This window comes from Meriones unguiculatus (assembly GCF_030254825.1).
Source record: "Meriones unguiculatus strain TT.TT164.6M chromosome 13 unlocalized genomic scaffold, Bangor_MerUng_6.1 Chr13_unordered_Scaffold_40, whole genome shotgun sequence".
In the NCBI taxonomy this organism is placed as follows: Eukaryota; Metazoa; Chordata; class Mammalia; order Rodentia; family Muridae; genus Meriones; species Meriones unguiculatus.
Genome location: NW_026843649.1, coordinates 5,546,279 through 5,569,704, shown reverse-complemented (window position 1 = coordinate 5,569,704; position 23,426 = coordinate 5,546,279). Strand labels below are relative to the sequence as shown.

The window sequence follows — 23,426 nt, the reverse complement described above, 5'->3', positions numbered from 1 at the left end:
TTCCATACCATGGTTTCTGATCCCCTAACATAATGACAGACCCAAACCACATATTCTCTTTCTTTAACCATATTACCTTTTCCTAATCACAAAAGGACAAATGGATGATTGTTTTGATTGCAAAACCTACATTTTACATCAGCTGACTTCCTCAATGACATAAACAAATCCCATACCCCTAAAACCTGACTGAGGTTAAAAATTTAGTTGTAAAATGGCAAAGATGTTTATGATTTTCAAGGTCAGAACCTCTGTAACTTTCTGGCTCATTTGTTGGGTAGGCATCACAGTTTAGATCCCAAGAACATTATGTGGCCTTAATCAACCAGTAGTACCTGGATGACATTTGTTCATATTCTTAGATTTTCTCTCCATTTTGAAAGTTTTATGATGATGTAGAATATAGATATGTGCAAAGGCCTCACAGTTTAACATGTTCAAAAAGTTTCTCTCTGTACAAATTCATTCATGACGATTATACAAATGTTTAATAGTTTCACAATGTTAAATAGTCTCATAGTCTAGTCTTTCTTTCCAGTATGAATTCTTTCATGACTTTGGACATGATTGTGAAGAGCAACGTTATTTTTCTCTTGAATTTTATTTTTTTCTTATCAGTTACATTTTATTAACTCTGTAAACCAGCCGTGTCCCGATCCCGCATTCCCCCCCAGTCCCTCCCTCCCTCCCTCATCTGCACCATGCCCCTTTCCAAGTCCACTGATGGGGGGACCTCCTCCCAATTCATCTGATCCTCTTTTATCAGGTATCTTCAGGAAGAAGAGCAAGTCTATATAAGGAAATGACTGTTTTGTGCAAAAGGCTTTACACATAGGACACATCCCATAATGTTTCTCTCCAGTGTGAGTTTATGTATTAGGAGACACTGTTATATGTAATGACTTTACCACCTTGGTTGCATTCATAAGGTGTCTCTACAGTATGAGTTCTCTTATGTTTTCAGAGATTACTGTTACATGCAAAGGCTTTATTTACCACATTGGTTACGTTCATAAAGTTTCTCTCCAGTGTGAGTTCTTTCATGTGTTAAGAAATGACTTTTACATACAAAGGCTCTATCACACTAATTACATTCATAAGATTTCTCTCCAGTGTGAGCTCTTTTATGTAGCATGAGACTACTGCTACATGTAAAGGCTTTATCACATTGGTTACATTTGTAAGGTTTCTCTCCAGTGTGAGTTTTTTATGCACCAGGAGACTACTGTTACATGCAAAGGTTTTAGCACAGTGGTTGCAGTCATAAGGTTTCTCTCTAGTATGAGTTCTCTTATGTTTTCAGAGATTACTGTTACATGGAAAGGCTTTATTTACCACATTGGTTATATTCATAAGGTTAATCTCCAGTGTGAGTTCTCTTATCTTTTAGAATACTGCTCTGTGTAAAGGCTTTGTGACATTCATCACATTCCTAAGGTTTCTCTCCAGTATGAATTCTTTTATGTCGTAGAAGGACACAGTTACATGCAAAGACTTTAACACACTAGTTACATGCATGAAATTTCTCTCCAGTGTGAGCTCTTTTATGTAGCAGGAGATTACTCTTAAATGTAAAAGCTTTACCACATTGGTGACATTTATAACGTTTCCCTCCAGTGTGAGTTCTTTTATGTACCAGGAGACTACTGTTATATGCAAAGGTTTTACCACATTGGTTACATTCATAAGGTTTCTCTCCAGTGTGAGTTCTTTCGTGTGTTAAGAGATGACTTTTACGTAGAAAGGCTTTACCACACTGGTTACATTCATAAGGTTTCTCACCTGTGTGAGCTCTTTTATGTAGCATGAGACTACTGTTACATGTAAAGGCTTTACCACATTGGTTACATTGGTAAGGTTTCTCTCCAGTGTGAGTTCTATAATGTACCAGGAGACTATTGTTACGTGCAAAGGTTTTAGCACATTGGTTACATTCATAAGGTTTCTCTCCAGTGTGAGTTCTTTCATGTGTTAAGAGATTACTTTTACGTAGAAAGGCTTTACCACATTGGTTACATTCATAAGGTTTCTCTCCAGTGTGAGCACTTTTATGTACCACGAGATGACTGTTACATGTAAAGGCTTTACCACATTGGTTACATTCATAATGTTTCTCTCCAGTGTGAGTTCTTTTATGTAGCATGAGACTATTATTACATGCAAAAGTTCTAGCACATTGGTTACATTCATAAGGTTTCTCTCTAGTGTGAGTTCTTTCATGTGTTAAGAGATGACTTTTACGAACAAAGGCTTTACCACATTGGTTACATTCATAAGGTTTCTCTCCAGTGTGGGTTCTCCCATGTATTAGGAGATTACAATTCTGTGCAAAGGATTTACCACACTGCTTACATTCATAAGGTTTCTCTCCAGTGTGAGTTCTTTGATGTCTCAGGACACTACTGTTATATGCAAAGGCTTTACCACATTGGTTACATCCATAAGGTTTCTCTCCAGTGTGAGTTCTTTCATGTCTTAGGAGTTCATTATTACAAGCAAAGGCTTTACCACACTGGTTACATTCATAAAGTTTCTCTCCAGTGTGAGTTCGTTCGTGTCTTAGGAGATCACTGTTACATGCAAAGGCTTTACCACATTGGTTACATTGGTAAGGTTTCTCGCCAGTGTGAGATCTTTTATGTACTAGGAGACTTCTGTTACATGCAAAGGTTTTAGCACATTGGTTACATTCATAAGGTTTCTCTGCAGTGTGAGTTTTTTCATGTGTTAAGAGATTACTTTTATGTACAAAGGCTTTACCACATTGGTTACATTCGTAAGGTTTCTCTCCAGTGTGAGTTCTTTTATGTACCAGGAGACTACTGTTACGTGCAAAAGTTTTAGCACATTGGTTACATTCATAAGGTTTCTCTCCAGTGTGAGTTCTTCCATGTATTAGGAGATGACTGTTCTTTGCAAAGGCTTTTCCACACTGGTTACACTCATAAGGTTTCTCACCAGTGTGAGCACTTTTATGTACCACGAGATGACTTTTACATGTAAAGGCTTTACCACATTGATTACATTCATAACGTTTCTCTCCAGTGTGAGTTCTTTTATGTAGCATGAGACTACTGTTACATGCAAAAGTTTCAGCACATTGGTTACATTCATAAGGTTTCTCTCCAGTGTGAATTCTTTCATGTGTTAAGAGATGACTTTTACGAACAAAGGCTTTTCCACATTGGTTACATTCATAAGGTTTCTCTCCAGTGTGAGTTCTTCCATGTATTAGGAGATTACAGTTCTGTGCAAAGGATTTACCACACTGCTTACATTCATAAGGTTTCTCTCCAGTGTGAGTTCTTTGATGTCTCAGGACACTACTGATATGTGCAAAGGCTTTACCGCATTGGTTACATCCATAAGGTTTCTCTCTAGTGTGAGTTCTTTCATGTCTTAGGAGTTCATTTTTACATGCAAAGGCTTTACCACACTGGTTACATTCATAAGGTTTCTCTCCAGTGTGAGTTCTTTTGTGTCTTAGGAGATCACTGTTACATGCAAAGGCTTTACCACATTGGGTACATTCATGAAGTTTCTCTCCTATATGTGTCCTTTTATGTCTTAGGAGATGACTGTTCTGTGTAAAGGCGTTCCCATACTGGTTACATTCATACCGATCCTCAACAGTATGGATACTTTCATATGTGTGGGAACTACTGTGAGGTGCAAATATTTCATTATATTGAGTATCTTCAGAGGGTTTGTCTCCGCTTTCACTGTTTTCATACCTGCAAAGATAATAGGCACTTATGAAAACTTTACCACATTCATTACAATAATGAATATTTTTGTCCATGTCACTTAATTTTACAATTTGGTGTAAAGGTAAAGAGGAATAACATCTTGAGTTTTCATCATTATTTTTATATTCATGGTGTTCTCCATCTCTACGGGTTGTTTTGCATATTTGAAAAGAGCCATAATGGTAAAAATAAATGTAACCTGGCTCACATTTATACAATACTTTCTTCTATGAGATGTTTTACCATAGATTTGTAGAAAACTGCAAGACCTCGGAGCTTTAACACACTGACTGGATTAATAAATTTCCCTACACTGTGCGCCATATTAAATATGCAAAGATAACTGTAACAAACGGAATAATTTATATATTTCCTAAAACTTACATTTTCTGCAGTGTGATTTTGTGAGAATTCCTAATGAAGTTGAATAACCAGTTAGTTGATGTTGATGTACATTGTATGAAAGTGTGTCAGTATACGTGAATGCTGATTGCTGAGTCAGGAGAGAGCTAAGTGCTGATGAGATCATAGTATTTTTAATTCTGTGGCCCATCACCTGTCCTATATTTTCTAAACATTTGTCCTTATTTATTGGAAATCATAAAGAGCTGACAACTGATAGCATGGCATAGATGGGGGGCAGAACTTCTGAGTGAGAGGGAAGAAGAAAACAAATGACAGGCAATTCACCAGAAGGACAGTGAGGTTAACAGACAGACTTGAACATGAAGAAAAAGGTAGAGCTGGACATGCATTCGGACACTATACTTGGTTTATGTGTACTAGGGGAAAAAACGGATCAGTATCTGCCTAGTAAAACTGTCTAAGCTTTAAAATATTAAAAAGCTTTTGTGTCATTATTTGCACGGCTGGCAGCTCTTAATAACCCATGTAAAGCATAAAAGGTATCACTTTTTAAACATCTACTCAAAATGGAGACTACTGTACTTTTGAATTGTTCTGGGTGGTTAACTGTTTCATTCAATATATATATATTACTTGTATCCATTGTGATATATGATATACCTATTAAAAGAATGACATGGTTTCATGATGCATTCACACATTTGAGTTTTGTTCATCAGAGACATGTGCTATAGGGATTATGATTTTGCCGAAACAACATTCTTGAGTCTAAAAAACTGCTCTCCTCACAAAATTTAGCAACATTACTGCAAATATGAGTAACACCATTTTACTATGCACTAGTTGATTAGTATAATGTTTTGAATATACTTTCATCACCTATTTACTCTGAATACATTTGGCAATATCTAAGTTGTAGGAGACTAAACAAATTGCATTTCTACCTCATAGAGATAATGAGCAAATGATTTAAACATTGACCTTGTGTAAGGTATGATTTCCTTGCATTGTTTATTAGAGGAGAACCTTGCAAACACACATCAAATACCTAACATGGAGGCATATGGTTTAGTAACAAGTTAGTCACCATCAATAAATACACTTAAAGGAGTTCATTTACACTGCCTCTTCTCTTTCAAACTTCCAGAACATATTAAAATTTTCTCAGAAACATATTCATTTCAGCTTACACATGAAAATTACCTTGCATATCTTCTAGAACTTTGACAATGATCTTCCATATTATGACCTTCCCAATTGTAGCCTAAAATACAGTAAGAGAAAATGTATGATGCATTATTGGAAGTAATACAAAATTTAAGTTGTGATCTCTGGTCAATCAATGAACCATTCACCTCTTTCTTCCTCATCTTCAAGAGAAATTCCAGAAGCAGATCAATAATGAATAAAGAATTTTTTCCCATATTTTAAAAAGTAAAGAAAATTCATTGTTCTACCTATAGCAATGAGGTTCCTGTAGATCTCCAGCATTACATCTTTGTAGAGATTCCTCTGGGAAGGATCCAGCAAAGCCCACTCTTCTCGAGTGAAGTTCACATGCACATCATTGTAGGTCAATGCAGTCTAAAATATCCACACACGTATACAACAGAAAGAATGATACTTAGAACACTGGAAATGTATACTTCGTTTAAAATATTTTCAAAGTATTCTGGTGTTTCTTCTACTTATTTTGTGACACACAAGTTTTAATATAATAACTTAGCTCTTTTTAGGACGAAACTGAATAGAGAAGTTTACCTCTCTAATTTTTTCATCCTTTAACCAGGATTTAGATTTGCAAGAGAAATGTCAAGTAACAGATAGATAGATAGATAGATAGATAGATAGAGAGAGAGTAAACAGATCAACAATTCTGAGTCCACATCTAAGAAATAATATAAACGATTCCTTAATCTAATAACAATGGGCAGGCTGGGTGTATTTTCTGATGAGTTTAATTCCAAAACAAAGAAAACAGAGGCTGGTGTATCTCATAGAGCTGAATGCTAGCCTGCTCTATGCAATAAGTTCCAGGACACTCAGGGGTACATAATAAAATCCTGAATAATATTCAAAAATTAATCAAACAAACAAGATAAAAAAAAAACCTTAAAGATCTTTCTCAACTTTCTACAAAGAGTTATACATTCTCTCTAGTTGTGCAGACATGTCTAGAAACATTAAGTGCCTCATTTTAAACAGTAATATTAATACGATCTTGCTAAAATGAAACGTATGTTTGAACAATTACAAAAGGACAAATGAAAATACTAGTAATGTAAATGTTGATCATAAATAGGCAACATGGTGGATGGAGGTATGGCTCAGTGGTTAAGAACACTGTCTGTTCTTCGAGAGGACCTGGGTTAAATGCCCAGCACCCACATGACAGCTAATAGCTGTCTGTAACAAATATATTCAATAAAATACTCGCAAACCAAATCCAAGAACAACACATCAAAGATACACACAATGAACAAATAGGCTTAATCTCAGGGATACAGGGATTGTTCAACATATAAAAACCCATCAATGTAATCCACCATATAAACAAACTGGAAGACCAAGATTACATGATCATCTCATTAAATGAAATAAAGCCTTTGACAAAATCCAACACTCCTTCATGTTAAAAGACTTGGAGAAATCAGACATACAAGATATCAGGCACATACTTAACATAATAAAGGCAGTAAAAAGCAAGCTGATAGCCAACATCAAACCATTTGGAGAGAAACTAAAGAAATTCCACTCATATGAAGTACAGGACAAGGATGCCTCCACTCTCCATATTTCTTCAATATACTCCTTAAGTCCTAACTAAATCAATAAGACAACTGAAGGTTATCAAGGAGATACAAATTGGAAAGGAAGTATACAAATTGGAAATTCAAGGTATCACTATTTGCAGATGAATTACTTGTATACCTAGGTGACACAAGAAATTCTACCAGAGAATTCCTACAATTGACAATTTCCACAAAGTGGCTGGGATCACAATTAACTAAAAATTTCATCAGTCCTTTTGTATACAAATGAAAAATGGGCTGAGAATGAAATTTAGGAAACACCCTGAACAGTAGCCACAAACAACATAAAATATTTTGTTGTAACTCTAAACAAGCAAGTGAAATACCTCTATGACTAGAATTTGAAGTCTTTAAAGAAACTGAAGAAAATCTCAGAAGATGGAAAGATCTCCCAAACTCATGGATATATAGGATTAACATAGTAAAACAGCATTCTTTTTTTTTCTTTTTTAAAATTTTTTATTAATTACACTTTATTCACTTTGAATTCCCCCCTGTAGCCCACTTCTTCCTCCCCATGAAACACTCCCTTAATCCCCTTCTCTAAAACAGCATTCTTAAAAAATGGATTATATGAGTTCAATCCATTTCCCAACAACATTGCAACATAATTCTTTACAGACCTTGAAAAAGCAAACATTAACTTCAAATGGAGAAATAAAATACCCTTGATAGCAGACAATCCTACACAATTGGAATAAGGACACAGAAATAAATCCACACTCCTACTGAAACTTTACTTTCAACAAAGAAGCCAAAATCATACAATGGAAAAAGGACAGCATCTTCAACAAATGGTGGTAGTGTAACTAGATGTCTACAGGTAGAAAAATGCAAATAAAGCCTTTGTATCATCCTGAAGAAAATCCAGTCTAAGGGGATCTAAGACCTTCACCAGAGACTCTGAATCATTTAGAAGACAAGGTAGAGAAAAGTCTGGAATGTATTAACACAGGAGAACAGCAGCAGCACAGGCTCTGAGATCAACAATTAATAAATGGCATCTCAAGAAACTGAAAAGCTTCTATAAGTCAAAGGACACTATCAATAGAACAAAACAGCAGTCAACAGATTGGGGAAATATCTGCATCAACCATACATCAGACAAAAATGTAATATCCAAAATATACAAAGAAATTAAGAAATTAAACACCAACTAATCAAATAAACCAATTTAAAAATGGGGTTCAGAGCTAAACTGAGAAGTCACAACTGAGGAATCTCATATGGCCGAGAAACACTTAAGGAAATGATCAAAGTCCTTAGCCATCAGACAAATGGAAATCAAAACGACTCTAAGATTACATCTTACACCACTCAAATGACTAAGATGAAAAACTCAAGTGAAAACACATGCTGGTGAGGATGTGGAGAAAAGGGAACTTTCCTCCAGGGCTGATGGGAGTGCAAACTTGTACAACTTCTCTGGTAATCAAACTGGTGCATTTTCAGAAAATTGGGAATAGTTCTACCTTATTACCCAGCTATGCCACTCCAGGGAATACATCCAGAAGATGTTCCATTATAGAATAAGGACAATTGTGCTACTATGTTCATAGCTGTTTTATTCATAACAGCCAGAACTGAGGAATGGATAAAGAACTTCTGGTACACTTACACAATGGAATACTCCTCAGTTATTAAAAATGAGAAATCATGGAACTTGTAGGCAAATGGACTGAACTATAAAAGATCATCCTGAGAGAGGTAACCAGACACAGAAACACATTGCTTATAAGTGAATATTAGACCTATAGTACAAGATAATCATACTACAATCCACACACCCAGAGAAGCTAAGTAACAAGAAGGTCCATGTGAGGTTGCCAGAATGTCACTCAGAATAGAAAACAGAACAAACAGCAGAAATGGATGAAGAGAGGGAACTGGGCAGAAGTTGGAATGGGGTGGGAAACAAATGTGGGTATCAAATGTGGGGAGAATTGTAGTAGGAGGTGAGAGGGCTCAGAACAAGAAGGGAAACTGAAGGCATTTCTCTTTGGAGTCATTTGACAGGGAAGGTTCCTGATAGCATATGGGTGTGATCCTAGCTGAGACTCCTAACGAATGAACAGGGGAAAAGAGACATGGAAAATGAAGTGACTACCCCCAGGACTAGTGGAGAGAGGGAACAACAACTGAACCATAAAACTCATGATCCAAAAATTACCCTGCCTACAAGAAGTTTAGGGATAATGAGGGAACAAAGACTGAGGGAATGTCCAACCAATAATTGGGCCAGCCTGAGACCCACCTTAAACTAGTCAGCCAGCCAATGAAATTGTAAATGTTGTTTTGCTGTGCATGTAGAAAAGAGCCTAAATATGCCTGTTTTCTCAGAGGCTCCACCTAGTAGCCAATGGAGACAGAATAGTACTGGGGGAAAGACAGAAGAACGTGGAGGGTATAGGAAGCAACAAGACGACCAACAGAGACAAGTATCCCAGACTCAGGAGGGCTTACGGAAAATGAGATATCAAATAAGGAACATATATGTTCTGAACCTAGGCCTATTGAACTTATCTGTGTACTAAGGGCAGTTTGGTCCATGTGCGTTAAATGGTAAGTGAAGGGGACTGTTTCTTTTATGAACTCTACTGCCTGCTTTTAAATCCTCATCCCCTGTCAGGCGTGCCTTGTCTGGCTTTAGTGGATGAAGATATGTTCAGTCCTGATGTGACTTGATGTGCTGTAATGGGGTGATGCAGGGAGAGTAGGGCTCCATTTTTCTGGGAGGGGACGAAGAAGGGTGGAGGTGGACTGAGAACAGAGGAAGGAGGGATCGCCCTTTGGATGTAAAGTCAAAAAACAAACTAATCTCTTTAAAAAATTTAATACACTCAGAGAAAGAGAGAGACAGTGGGCTTGAGAGGGGATAGGGAGGGGGCTGTATATGAGATAGGAAATAAATGTAATAAATAAAAATAAAAAAACAATAATATTAATACATTCTCTGAAATATCAAGAGGCAAAACTGGCAACATGACCTTGACCATCAAATTAAAATGGTCAAAATAAACACCCCAAACTGTTATCAAATCTTCATATATCTGTCATAGCCTAAGAACTCAGTCATATTACACATATACAACATGCTTTTTTGAAATAAATCTCATTGTTTTGGAATTATATAGCCCCTCTAGAAAATTCTCTTACAAGGCAGAACTTCAGCATGATGTGCCCTGTAGTAACAAATGAGAACATAAAGAAGCATATGACTTCAAACAATACATACATACATACATACATTCTATTAAGCATTTTAATATTAACATTTGTAAAATATGTTGACAAAACAGAACACATTGGGGGTACATCTTCCATCCTTTGACTTGTACTCAGGAAGCTGACACATGAGAATCAAGAATTTAAACGTAGCCTTGACTAATTACTAATATCCAAGTCAGGTATGAAACAAACATCACCACCTAAGAAATCAGTCCCCAATTTTTAACTCTACCTTACTTAATTTTTTAGATCATGAGCAGAATAAGAAAGATCTAAGGAAAAATTACCACACAAATGACCTCCAGCTTCATTTTTCACGGAGCATATTTTCCACTGAAATCCTATAACCTCCACTTCCTCTGTATGCACTGCACTTCCAAGTACTACAGGAAGAGCCAATTAAGGTCTGGACTTTTGCCATCTCAAGTCCTGATATTTTCCACATTCCTCAAAAAAGAGAACATCTTCAGGTTTGTCCAGGAGCAAGGTCACTTTTGGCATAACTTTTTTCTCCTAACCTGCTACTGTGCTGCTGTGATTGAAACCCCTAACCCCAAATATCTCAGGTCATGAATGAGTTTACTTGTTTGGTCCTTTCAGATCAGAATCCATCATTTTGGAATCCTAGGATAGAATCTCAAGTTTCAAGAAAACTTAGGCAAAAACCATGGCAAATATTGTTTCCTGCCTTGCTCTCTTGTTTCTACATCGTCTCACACTCACCTAGCTTTTTTATCCAGCCCAGGGCCACATGCTTAAGGATAATTCCACTCTCAATGGAAGAACCATCTATAGAAATCATCAGTCAACACAATCTCTCACTTACATAGAAATCAGCCATTTTCTCATTACTTCATTTATTTTTTCCCTTTATATCCTGCTTGCAGCTCTGTATCTCCTCTTTTCTGGTATCATCCTCCCCACCTCTATCCCTTCTTCTCCTCCCTTTCTTCTCAGAGAAGGGGAGCCTCCCCATATCAACTCTCCTCAACACATCAAGTTACATACAAACTAAGTGCATCTTCTTCCAGTGAGGACAGACAAGGCAGCCCAGATAGAGAAAAGTTATTCATAAACAGGCAACTGTGTCCATGTGACAGACAGCCCCCATTTCAAATGCTAGATGACCTACACGAAGACAAAGCTGCCCATCAGCTAAATATGTGTAGTGTGCCTAGGTCAGCACCTGCTCGCTCTTTGGATGCTGGCAACCAGCCATTCTATGATGGCATGATACCAACTGAATTTACCATGTGAAAAAATAATTCAGAATTCTCAGCAGTTTTATGAAGACGTATTACACATAGAGACAAATATGACTTTGGTACTTATTTTACAACACAACAATGAAAATTGTGCACATTTTTTTGTGAAAGAATACAGCAAAAGTGCCAATAACAGAAGCCCAAAAATAAAGTCAAGATTTCATCAAGGACACTCAACCAAGAAAAACTTGAAGTAGACCAATGTTACCTCTGATTGTATACATATAGAAATTAGATAAACAGAAATGTAATAACTCCCACAAAATAATGCAAATTGACCCCTACACTATTCATATTACTTTCTAGATACAACTGATCTTTTTTTTAAGTCCCCATGCTCTAGTACTCTCTTTGTAAATGGAGATCACCAGAAAAGTGCGCTATGGAGCTGTAGATCATTCCCCCTAGCAATTTCAGGCAAATGACTTTTCTCTGCTCCCAACCCGAAGCCAATGTAGTCAAGACATTTAGATGCCCCACTGTGTTCAGGGCTAGGAAAAGGGACCTCTCAGGTAGGTGATTCTGCCTGCTGGTTCCCACTCTGCCTCAGGAAGGACCCTACAGGACAGCTCCTACTGTTCAGCCTCCTGCTCCACCAGGTTGGGGGCAGCAGACACAATCTCACCATGTTGCGACTTTGGAACTTGTCTGAAATGCCTTCACAGTACACAGCAGTGGCACACCAACCGTTCAACCCCATTCATCTTAGCTACAGAGAGAACATGCAGCATGGGGCCAGGAAGAACCAACCTCTTCCTCTAACTGGAGGGATGGAAGATCCTAATTGGCCAGTGAGTCTTGAGTGACATGAACACCTCCCTTAGGGTTACACTCTACTGGAAGGACAAAGGTTAGTGATTCTTGGCCCAGGCTTCAGTTTCAGGACCAAACCTTCTTCAGATCTGCAGCGATTTGCATTTCATCATCAATTGTGCCTGTCTCCCCTAGCCTACCCTCTGACTTCCAGAACTCAGGACATAATTTCCCTCTTCCTACGAGAATCACAGTGGATACTGCACAACCATTATTCAACCTGTACCAGAGTAAACAATCTGTGCTACAGGTAGAATGGTGCCAAGAGTATTAAGAATTAAAAAGAGATTTTTAAAATGCAAGATTTTTGCTCGGTGACTTCACACTGAGGTCAGGTAAACTGCAGCCGCTTTTCTCCTGGAAGATAAGAGACAACTCCGGGGGGGGGGGGGGAAGCAGGAAAAACATGACACTTTGGAGTACTATCAGCAGGTAAATCAGCTTCCTCAATGGGAAGATGAAGAAAACAGAAAGCTGTGCTAGTGAAGGCTCTCTGCATGAAAAGAAATGACAGAATAAATTTCTCTGGATGTATATAGCTAACACAGACATTCATATATATATATTTTGAGCTGGCCTTCTGCTTGGACTAGATGTGTAGACCAGGCTGACCTTGAACTCACAGAGACTGACCTGCTTCTTCCTGCCAGGGGACTGGGATTCAAGGCCTGTGCCATCAAATCCATGCCAGATTTTCTGTTTTAATTTTATTTTTTGTTTTGTATTTCTCAAGACCAGGTTTCATTGTGTAGGCCTGTTTGTGCTGGACTCTCCATGTCAAACAGGCCGAACTCACAGAGAACACCTGTGTCTGCCGTTCATGTGCCTGGATTAAAGGCTTATGCAAGCATGACTAGCAAGACCTTAGACTTTTAAGGATTTTTTTAAGGGAGGGTTTCTTATGTAACTAAATTTTTATAAGATTTTTGAGTGGGTGGATGAGGGGACCTCTGATTATTATTATCTGTGCATGCACAGATGTGTGTCTGTGCATGCACAGACATTAAATCAGACACTGCTGCCATCCTCACAGTTCTTAGATCAGAGCTTTTATTCTTATGCTTAAGAAATTTTATTTATTTATTTTTTTGAAAAACATCTCCCCAGGCAGTGAGTTCTGTGCTGAGCACCACTTGCACTGTGGGTCTGATCCTCCGAGGGCAAGGAATCATATAAAATAAGAGAGAGTTAGTATCACCTGGAGAGGACAGGAGTTCCACAAGGACCAATTATATCTGGGAACAGGGGTCTTTTATGAGACTGTATCTCCAACCAAGGACCATGTATAGATATGACCTAATCCCTGCTCAGATGGAGCCCATGGTAGCTTGGCATCCAAGTGGGCACCCTAGTAAGGGGAACAGGGACTATTTCTGACATGAAGTCAATGGCTGGCTCTTTGTCATCCCCCCTCTGAGGGAGGAGCAGTCTTGCTAGGCCACAAAAGTGGACACTGCAGGCAGTCCTGAAGATACCTGATAAGCTAAGGTCAGATAGAAGGGGAGGAGGACCTCCCCTATCAGTGGACTTGGAAAAAGGTAGGGAGGAAATGAGGGAGGGAGGGTGGGATTGGGAGGTAATGAGGGAGCAGGCTACAGCTGGGATACAAAGTTAATAAACTGTAACTTATATTTAAAAAATAAAAATATAAAATAAGAGAACAGATCTCAACAGAGAATTCTCAACAGGAGAATATCAAATGGCTGAGAAACACTGTTCAGGTTCAGCATCCTTATCCTTTAAGGAAATGCAAATGGAAACTACGTTGAGCTTTAATTTTATACATGTCAGAATGGTGACGTTTAACAGGACAAGCGACAGCTCACTCATACTGACAAAGGTGTTGGGGAAGGGAAACACTCCTTCATTGTTGGATGGAGGTCAAACAAATACAGCCAACATTGTATTTTCTCAGACAACTGAGTTGTTGTCCCAGGAGGTCATTTGGAAATGCCCAAAAGCCAAGGCTAATATTAGGACAGAGCATTGATCTCTCAAAAATAACACCAGGACCACACTGTGGAGGAAAGCTTACACACAGTGCACTGAAGGTGGAGAGGTGGACCAGGTGCAGGCTGAAAGACTTCACCCCTATATTCTAGTCTCTTTAGGGTGAGACTACTGTACAGGCTACTGAAAGAGAAACGTGGACAGAAACCCAGAATAAAAACCACTCCACCTAAAATCTGTACTGCTTGCAAGATGTAAAGTTGGTGTGGTGGCACCAAACATGCTTGAGTGGTGAGCTAATGTTTGGTTGAACTTGCACCCTAAGCCATGGGATGGAATCCACTCCCTTCATGGCCAGGAATGTCACAGAGACATAAATGACAAGCATTGCATGAGCATGTATCAGCACCAGGTCCTCTACTGAGGTGTCATGCTTCTCATAATATTTCCTATAAGCCAACTCCTGTTTGTTTATATCCCCCAGTTTTATTCATTATTAGCCAGATAGAGCCAAGTAATTGTGGTAATGATACTTGCTTTTTTCCCAATGCTGGAATGCTAGTAAATTTAGGTATGCCCTGGTTACTCGCATGCCTCACTGGGTGCCTGTGCCCATTGATGCCCCTCAAGCTATGACTCTCTTCAGACAGAAAAGGGATCTTGGAATTACAGCCGCCATTGTTACTGCCATCTCATTGACGGCTGTTGGAGCTACCGCCGTGGCATTAGCCATGAGTCATACTGTGCAGACTGCTCAGACCCTGAATAATCATTTAGCCAATGTAGCTCATGCCTTAGTTGTACATAAAGGAATTAATGCTCAACTAAAAGGAGGCTTGATGGTGTTCGATCAGAGGATTGACCTCATGCAGGAGCAAATTGATACGCTATGGCAAATCACTCAACTTGGCTGTCAAAGTATGCTGGACTTTGAGTCACTAGCATACAACATAAGAATTTTCCCTGTGCTGCAAATCTGTCTAAACAATTGTCGAGCTATATTTTAGGTAATTGGACTGGAGAACTCGATACTACGATGGAGCAGCTGAGAGTGGCCATTGTCATGGTAAATTCTACCAGAGTGGACGCAGGACTAGCCACAGGAATATCATCATGGATTGCTGCAGCCATGAATCATCTGAAGGAATGGGCGAGCATGGGAGCGTTAGCAGGCCTTCTGGTGTTGGTCTCCTTGGTTTGTCTGTGGTATATATGCAAGATTAGAGTCTCACAACAGCGTAATGCCGCCATGACCATTCAGGCCTTTACAGCCATTGAAGCATGACAGTCTCCCAAAGCATGATTGGCTACCATAGAAAGCTAAAATGTTACGCTAAGCACTGCACTCAGGATCACCAGCTTTGGACCCAGAGAAGAGCATGTCTGATTGCATGCGGGTTGATGCCCCAGGTCCCGCCTCTGAGAAAAAGGTATCGGACGGGTCAATAACTGAGTCCCCCCTGATGGGGGCACCCCTCACAGTTCTCTTCAGATGCATCAGAGAAGAATCTTGGAGAGAGACTATGAGCTACCTCACACTGGTGTGCTGATTTGTAGATCTGCCCAGAGTCCCTCATTTCATTTGGCCATCCAGCTGAGCTTCAGGACAGTAACAGCTACTTAACTGGGGTATCAGATCAAGCAACTCAGACATCTGAGTCTTTCCCAGATGGACCCTTCGATCTTAGGGGCAGACAGAGCCCTACTCTAAGAAATCTGTATTTTAGTACAATTTTCCAGTCTCCAAGACACAAGGAGACAGTTCCTCTTCAAAGTCACAGGGTCCTTTCTGTGCACGTTCCAATACACAAACAAAGTTCAGTGCAGATATCTCTACCCCATAGCTGAGAAATCCCAAATCCAAACAAGTCAAAGTCAACAACAATTAAAGGAAAAAGTGACCATAAATTTGAAAGTAAGGAGTGGTAAATGGTTAATGAATGAAAAAAAAAAAAAAAAACAAGAAATAAAAAGGAAAGGACATGGATAATTCTAGATATGGTAGTGTAGAAAGTTTATTCTAGATAAAAGGGACAGCACAGCCAGATGCCAGGACATCTGGGAGAGTCCAGAGGGGACATGACTGTGAGCCTTATGAGGAAAGGAAGGAGGGAGAGGGGAAAGCCAGACCAAGGGGCCAGGATAATAAATGATAGATAAAAAAGGCCAGGTAATGAAAATGGTTGGATTATATAAGGAAGACCATCCAGGGGAAGTGGAGCTCAGCCCCTGGGCTAGAAGGCTGGGGATGCCAACCATTACCCAATCACAGGTAGAAACAGAGGGATGCTGGGAGAACCAGCAGCTGGGCCTGCTTTGCTTTGTTAAATAGATACCTCAGCCATTTGTCCCAGCATTTGAGACTTAACAGTAGGGAAGAATGAGGAGATTGAAATGATTTAACTATAATCTCCAAAAATTGTTGTAAAAAGTTAAAACAGGCTTCATGCTCCAATAGTTTTCTGGGACTAGACATGCATAGCAGAGCACACCAAAAATTATGCACTCCTTTTCCTTGGGGTGCACCATTGTTAGAATAATAACATTCCAGTTATGCTTGGCCACACCAGATTATCCAGGTCTTCTGTGTTTGTTGAATCAGTATAACTACAGAAATTTGGTTTCTAGAAATAAGTTTAGCTGCTTTTCCAGAATCTTGATTGCCTTGGTCTGTGAACTCCAAGTATTGCCAGTTTGGACATTTCCTAATCATCTAAAATTGAATAACTGACATTTCTGTTCAAGCAGAAAAGCTCTCACCATCCTTCTTTTTTTCCATCCCTTTCTGTGCAGTGATGACACCAGCTTCAAAGTTGGTCACTGAATTCAATTCATACATAGGTGCCTCTTTATTTGTAATTACTCACCCCATGAAAGCCATGGGATGTTTGAGGAACCTCATTCACTGGTCCCTTTTCCATTTCACTGACCGGGTTAAGGTCCAGCCTGAAATGAGTTGCAAGACACTGGGCTACAAAGGCAGGATTGGGTGGTTCAAACAAGTCTTAACTACATAGCATAAAGAAAGGCTGAATTTTGGGAGACATTGCTCTAAACAGAAAATAATTAAAAAATCCATTTTTAATTAGGAATGAAATTCTTTTTAAAAAATATTTAATTTTATTTTCTGTGCATTAGTGTGAAGGTGTTAGATTGCTTGGAATTGGCATTCCAGCTGTGAGCTGTCACATGAGTGATGGGAATTGAATCTGGGTCCTTTAGAAGAGGAGACAATGCTCTTAACCACTGAGCCATCTCTCCAGTCCCAGGAATCAAATTCTTAATGACTGGTAAATGTTGGAGAAGAGAAAGAAATAAGAGATTAGAGCAGTGATGCATAATGAAAGTAAAACTTACTAAGTAATACCAACAATTGACTTTTTTAGAAAGATAAATATAATTGAAAAACTATGTAGGTATACTGACTTTGAACATAAGCGGGCCCTTCTCTGGTAGAGCTAATAGCATTAATCAGATACTGTTTGACCTTGATTCTACCTTCAGTGTTAGCTGCTGAGATTGGTAACCTGACATACAAAGCTACCACCAATAGATGAGTCTCAAATTTTTGAGCAGACATAGCCCTGTCTATGAAGACTGTAAATAAATGCATAGGATAGACCTTACTTGGAAATTCAATATTCACTGGCTCCATCTGACCTACCAAAATTGAACACCCACCAATCTGGTCCGATTTCACTCACATGCAAAAGTTAATACGTGCTCGAAATTGAAAAATCACTAACCCTGTGGGGATCATGTCCCTTTTCATAGGGTGACCCCTGCAGCTGCCTGCCTTAGTCTTTGATCTAGATATTGCCTACCCTGATTCACACAGCAATTGAACATAATAAATTTTTCTTCGTGTTCTGAACAGAAGACACAAACCATGCTCCACATGCAAATCCTTTCACTGTAACTACAATGGACAGTTTATTACTAACTCAAATTATAAAGCTCTTTTGTGGTACAGCTGTTTAACTAAATAATTTAGAAATTTTAATCAAGAGTAAAGCAAGAGTGGGATGAAGGTGACCTCAGTCAGAAGAGCTTGCCTTGGAAACATTTATCTACAAGGCTAAAGATGCAACTGTTCTAGAACTAATATCCCCTCCCCAGGAGAAATCACTGCAAACACAATTAAAAGAGTAATTAAGACAGAATGCATTTAATGACAGCATACATTCAGCTCTGGCCAATGCTTAAAAGGAGCCAGTCGAGGACAGAATTTTGCATTACACATATCTTGTAACCCTTAAGTCACTTTTAGGTTCAGTCCCAGGTTATGTTTTCAACAATTAAAATGTGGGCTGGGGACTTCTAAGTCTAGCCACTTAGAAAGATTTACATGGCAACAATATTGCCAGAAGTAGACTGGTGCCCTCAAACAGCAGGTCACTCTTCAGTGACAGGGTCCTGAAGTGAGTATGCCAGAAGAGGAAAAGACAGAAAAGGCAACATTGGAAAAAATAAAAGCTGGGGCAGGGAGGTCTTATGCAAGGTATGTGTTAAGCCGAGTAAGCATTTTTGTCCTTCAGTTCATTTATTTAATCACTTGACAGCCAGATGGAAAACACCATCCTCCTGTCCTCCCTGTCTCATCCCCACATCCCACTCCTCCCTACCTCTATCCTCATAGAAGCAGATCCCCTTCCCCACTTAAGTACCAACATACCCTGATGCATCAAGTCTAAATGGAACCAATTGTTCCCTTTCCCACTGAAGCTAGGCAAGTCAGTCCAGGTGGAATGAAAGTGATCCAAACCCAGGCACACAGTCAGAAACAGCCAGGACTCCCACTGTTAGGGGAGCTACATGATGACCAAGCTGCACATCTGCTACATATGTGGAGGGGTTCTATGTCCAGCCCATGAATACTATTTAGTTGGTGGTTCAGCCTCTGAGAGGTCCATGGCCAAGTTAGCTTCTCAAAAATAGCATCTGGTATACTACTTTCAGGGGAAATGGAAGGAAATGGTTAACTTCTGTGATGTCAGCAGAAAATACCATAAGTAGAAACAAATTCACGAGGAGTCTAATGAAACAGAGCTGCATTAAGAGGAACGCAGGGTCTCTCAAGAACATTACTAACCAAGCCTACAGTGGTCTTGGAATTGACAACCACAGCCCCATGTGGTGGGAAGAGCTGGGATCTCATGATCTGAAGCAATGCCTCCCCAAAGGCCTGGGACTCAGATCATGACAGGCTCTCTCAAACATATCCCAGGCTTTTGAGAAGGAACTCCATTTTATTCTCAATACATGGAGAACTTAGTGAAAGCTCCAAAGGCCTAGGTCCCAGTTTGTTACTGGCTATGACAAAAATGTTAATGGTACTGAGAAAGAACTATGCCATTCCCCTTATATGAAGGCCTCATGGAATGCCTTCATTAATCAGGACAGCTGTGAACACAAACACATTTGTTTTGTTTTTTCTTTTCTTTTTTTTTGTTTTTGTTTTTCGTCTTTTTTTTTTTTCCTTTTCAAACAGTTGTAAACCAGTATAGGCTTGCCCCTGTGGCAAAACTATTCTTTTCTCAAAAAGAAAACTGGACCTTTAGGTAAATGAATTTTAATTTAAAACATGGCTATTCTGGCAAGAGATCAAATCCAAAGACTTTCTAGGTCTATATGTTCTGGTTGGAATACAGGCATACCTTTACTCCCAGGAGAATGAGAAAAGCAGTCTTTGTGGTCAAGGCCAGCCAGTAGAACAAGCTTCAGGTAAAGAAAAAATTAGGTTTGGGTGTGGCAGTACAAAACTTTAACCCTAGCCCTCAGGAAACAGGGGCATGGAGATGATTGAGTTCTAGACATTTTTACTCAGGCTGTTCTGGTAAGTCAGTGAGTTGAGAGGCAGTGTGCTCAAGTTGAGTTTGCAGAATTCAGAAAAAGTTTTCCCTGGGAGACTTTTACAGACACAAGTTGAAGAGAGAAACTAGACACAGGTGAAGGCAGACAGAGCCAGAGAATGAGAACCATCAGGAATATTATAACAATTCAGTCAGAAAAGGCGTGTTGATTCAGTCAACTTGGAGGGGAGTCTGAGCCAGAACAGTTGAATTGAAAAGGCCAGTAAGAGTTCAGAAACAACTAGAAAGCGTGAGCTTATTCAGTCTCAGAGGATGAAAACATTCTAGGCCTAGATTTAATTGTATGGAGGCTAGAAGCTTGCAGGACTAGGCTTAGGTTAGCAGATGAAGGCACTAAGCTCCTGGAGGACAATTACATCAGGGGAATAAATGTTACTTTAACACCTTTATGTCACCACAGGCTGTAATGTTGGTTGTGATCCTGTAAGATCGACTTCAGCGGCTCAGTAGAAGTCTATTCTTTGATATGAGGATTGGCCTGATAGCTGGTTGTAAATCAGAGTTGTCTCTCTCCTTTGCTAGTGTTGGAGGCAAATTTCGGGACAAGCCCGGTCAACATGTGTATGCTAGCATGCTAATCTCTAACAGGCCTGGTTAGCATACTGTTTACCTGTGGGGTGATTTAGAGGCAGTCCTCCCCGCGGCTAAATTCTATTTAGTGTCACCTACTATTTCCCAAGCATTGGAAATCCTTTACATCAATTCTACTCTTCCTCATCACAGCTTAATATTGGAGTGCTACCCAACACACGAGATGCCGTTTGCAACCCCCAAAAAACTACTTCGGAATGGATCTCACACCTAAAGGTTAAATGCCAAGAGCGGAACTTGTAGAAGACATGAGAGAGAAACTGGAACACTGAAGAGAAACTGAAATACTCCGAATTTGGCATCCCACCACAAGGATGATTCTGCACACAAACCCCTGCTGCAAACGCTCTGTGTGGATGCGGCCCCCTCAGTGAAGTGACTCAGATGCCACCTCTGAGTCCAGCGAGCACCCAGGACCACAAGGTCTCTCCCCAGTGGCTGCTGCTCACCAGCCAGGCCCGGAAGAGACCCCGCATACCAGCTCCCGCTGCTCAGCTGCCTTCTCCTCCCTGAACTCACCATGTTGCGACTTTGTAGCTTGCCTCAGTTCCCCTCAAGCACCCAAGCAACAGGAGAGGTTGCTCACGTGGTTCACCTGGAACCACGAGAGCCTGTTCAGCAGCTGGAGCTGGACCAGCAGAAAGGCATCTAGAAGAACACGCCCCCTTTCTTGACTGGCAGGTCCGGACAGAGGCCCTGATTGGACAGAGAGTCTTGAGTGACAGGAGCACCTTCCTTAGGGTTAGAGTGTGCAGAAGGGACACAGCCAGTTAGTCCCTGACCCTGGCTTCCAGTCCGTGCCCTCGCCTTCTCCAGATCTGCAGAGGTTCGCATTTCAGCAGTGCTAGTGCCTGTTCTCCCATAGCCTCTGTCTGCCTGCACACCCAGCCTCGGGACCGCCCAGCCCTCCCACTCTGGCTGCTCAGCCACTTGCTGCTCCCCTCTGTGGGAAGGGGCCCTAGGCTCCCCAACTCTAGAACTCAGGACATGCCTGAGCTCTCCCACAGCACTCAGTAGGCAGTTCTGCTTCTTCTTCCTGGTGGATCAACCTTCCACAGCCCATTACTCAACTGCAGTGGAGTTACCCATCTGTTCCACAAATGGAAGGGGTCCTAGAATATTAACAATTAAGGTGAAGTTTTTAATTATTCATACATTTTATAATTAAGGAACAAAATACAAATTAAGCTGACTTCTCTATTAAATTAGCATGGTGTTTAAATGCTTTAGCAGTAATATGCATATATGTATATAATATAAAATATAAAAGGTAGGAATCACATACTCCAAAAAGCCCATTCCTGTGAGATGATTAACATGTCTAGAGAACATATTTAGTACAATCAAACAATACTGATGAAATGATTGCAGGATTCTTAACTTAGGCTAAATCATATTCATCTTTGAAGGAATGTCAAGTTATTTATAGTTATTTACAAGTATTTCAGAGGAGTTTGTTAGATTTTATAAATGACTCCCACAGGAGTTATATTCTCTTCTGAAAGAAAAACAGACATTGTATTTTATAATAAATGCAAAATGCACTCTTGGCAAAAAGTATAAAAGCTACTAACAGAATTTTGATTGGGACTGTGTGTTCCTCATACATTTCATTTCTGAATGTTACGATTTTTTAAATTTTATTTTTATATTAATTAAGTTTATTCAATTTGTATCCCAGCTGTAGGCCCCTTCCTCATTCCCTCCCAATCTCACCCATGCTCCCTCATTTCCATCCATGCCCCTCTATGTCTTTTTTGAGACTGATACTCCAACCAAGGACCATGCATGGAGATAACTTAGAACCCCTGCACAGATTTAGCCCATGGCAACTAAGTATACAAGTGGGTTTCCTAGTAAGGGGAACAGGGTCTCTCTCTGACATGTACTCAGTGGCTGGCTCTTTGATCACCTACCCCTAAGGGGAGAGCAGCCTGACCAGGCTACAGAGGAAAACAATGCAGCCAGTCCTGATGAGACCTGATAGGCTTGGGTCAGATGAAAGGAGAGGAGGACCTCCCTATTAGAGAAATTTCAAGAAACAAGAATTTTCTTTTGTGGCTTCATGCTTGGTTCAGATAATTGCACCTACATTTCACCTGGTACCTGTGAAAACCTTGGGAGAAAAAGCAGTTAACAGATGACAATCTCTGTGGAACACTGTCTTTAGCAGCCACATCTTCCCAAATGGGAAGGGAAACAAAACAAAACCAAAATAAAACAAAAATCTGTATTAGTAGATTCTCTAGATGAACAGAACTGACAGAATGAATGCACATGTGTAGAAAGTGGGTTTATTAGAATGGCTCACATGATGAAAGATTATTTGATCATACTGTGAACCCTGAGATGGTGTCCTGGAAAAATCCGTCTCTAGTTGTGGTATGCCTCAGTGCAAGCCCACACCTTTAATCCATGAACACTTTATTAAAACAGGCTTAAATAAACTCAACCATAGGTCAAGTGGTCAAACAAGGGTGAGTAGGAAGGTAGGCTGGGTGCTTTCTATGCCTTTCTGAGCTAGTAAGTTTTCACCCAGGCATCTGACTCCAGCATCTTTATTGGTGACATCAAATCTTTTGGATTTTGCTTAAAAACAAAACAAAACAAAAAAGCCAGTAATGGTTCAGCCAGTGTGGCTGGATGTCTCAGCTGGTCTTCAGTATATACCAGACTCCTTAAGAAGTAGGCTTTAATGCCAGTTTTAATAAAATTAGCTTGCCAGCCAGAGGTAGGGCCAGCAGACAAAGAGAAAGAGCTACCATCTCCAATATCATA

At 39.9% G+C, this 23,426-nt stretch overlaps 1 protein-coding gene across 2 annotated transcripts in view; it reads right to left on the bottom strand.

Moving 5' to 3' along the window:
• Positions 1-697: 697 nt before the first annotated feature.
• LOC110540591 (zinc finger protein 431-like) overlaps positions 698-23,426 on the bottom strand; it is a 41,179-nt gene continuing 18,450 nt past the window's right edge. For both annotated transcript variants that reach the window (XM_060376422.1, XM_060376421.1), the window contains exons 3-5: positions 5,573-5,699; positions 5,319-5,379; positions 698-3,734 (exon numbers count right to left, since the gene is read on the bottom strand). In XM_060376422.1, the coding sequence (XP_060232405.1) occupies positions 1,505-3,734; positions 5,319-5,379; positions 5,573-5,699 (2,418 nt within the window). In that variant the 3' untranslated portion in view covers positions 698-1,504. The remainder of the gene's footprint in view (positions 3,735-5,318; positions 5,380-5,572; positions 5,700-23,426) is intronic.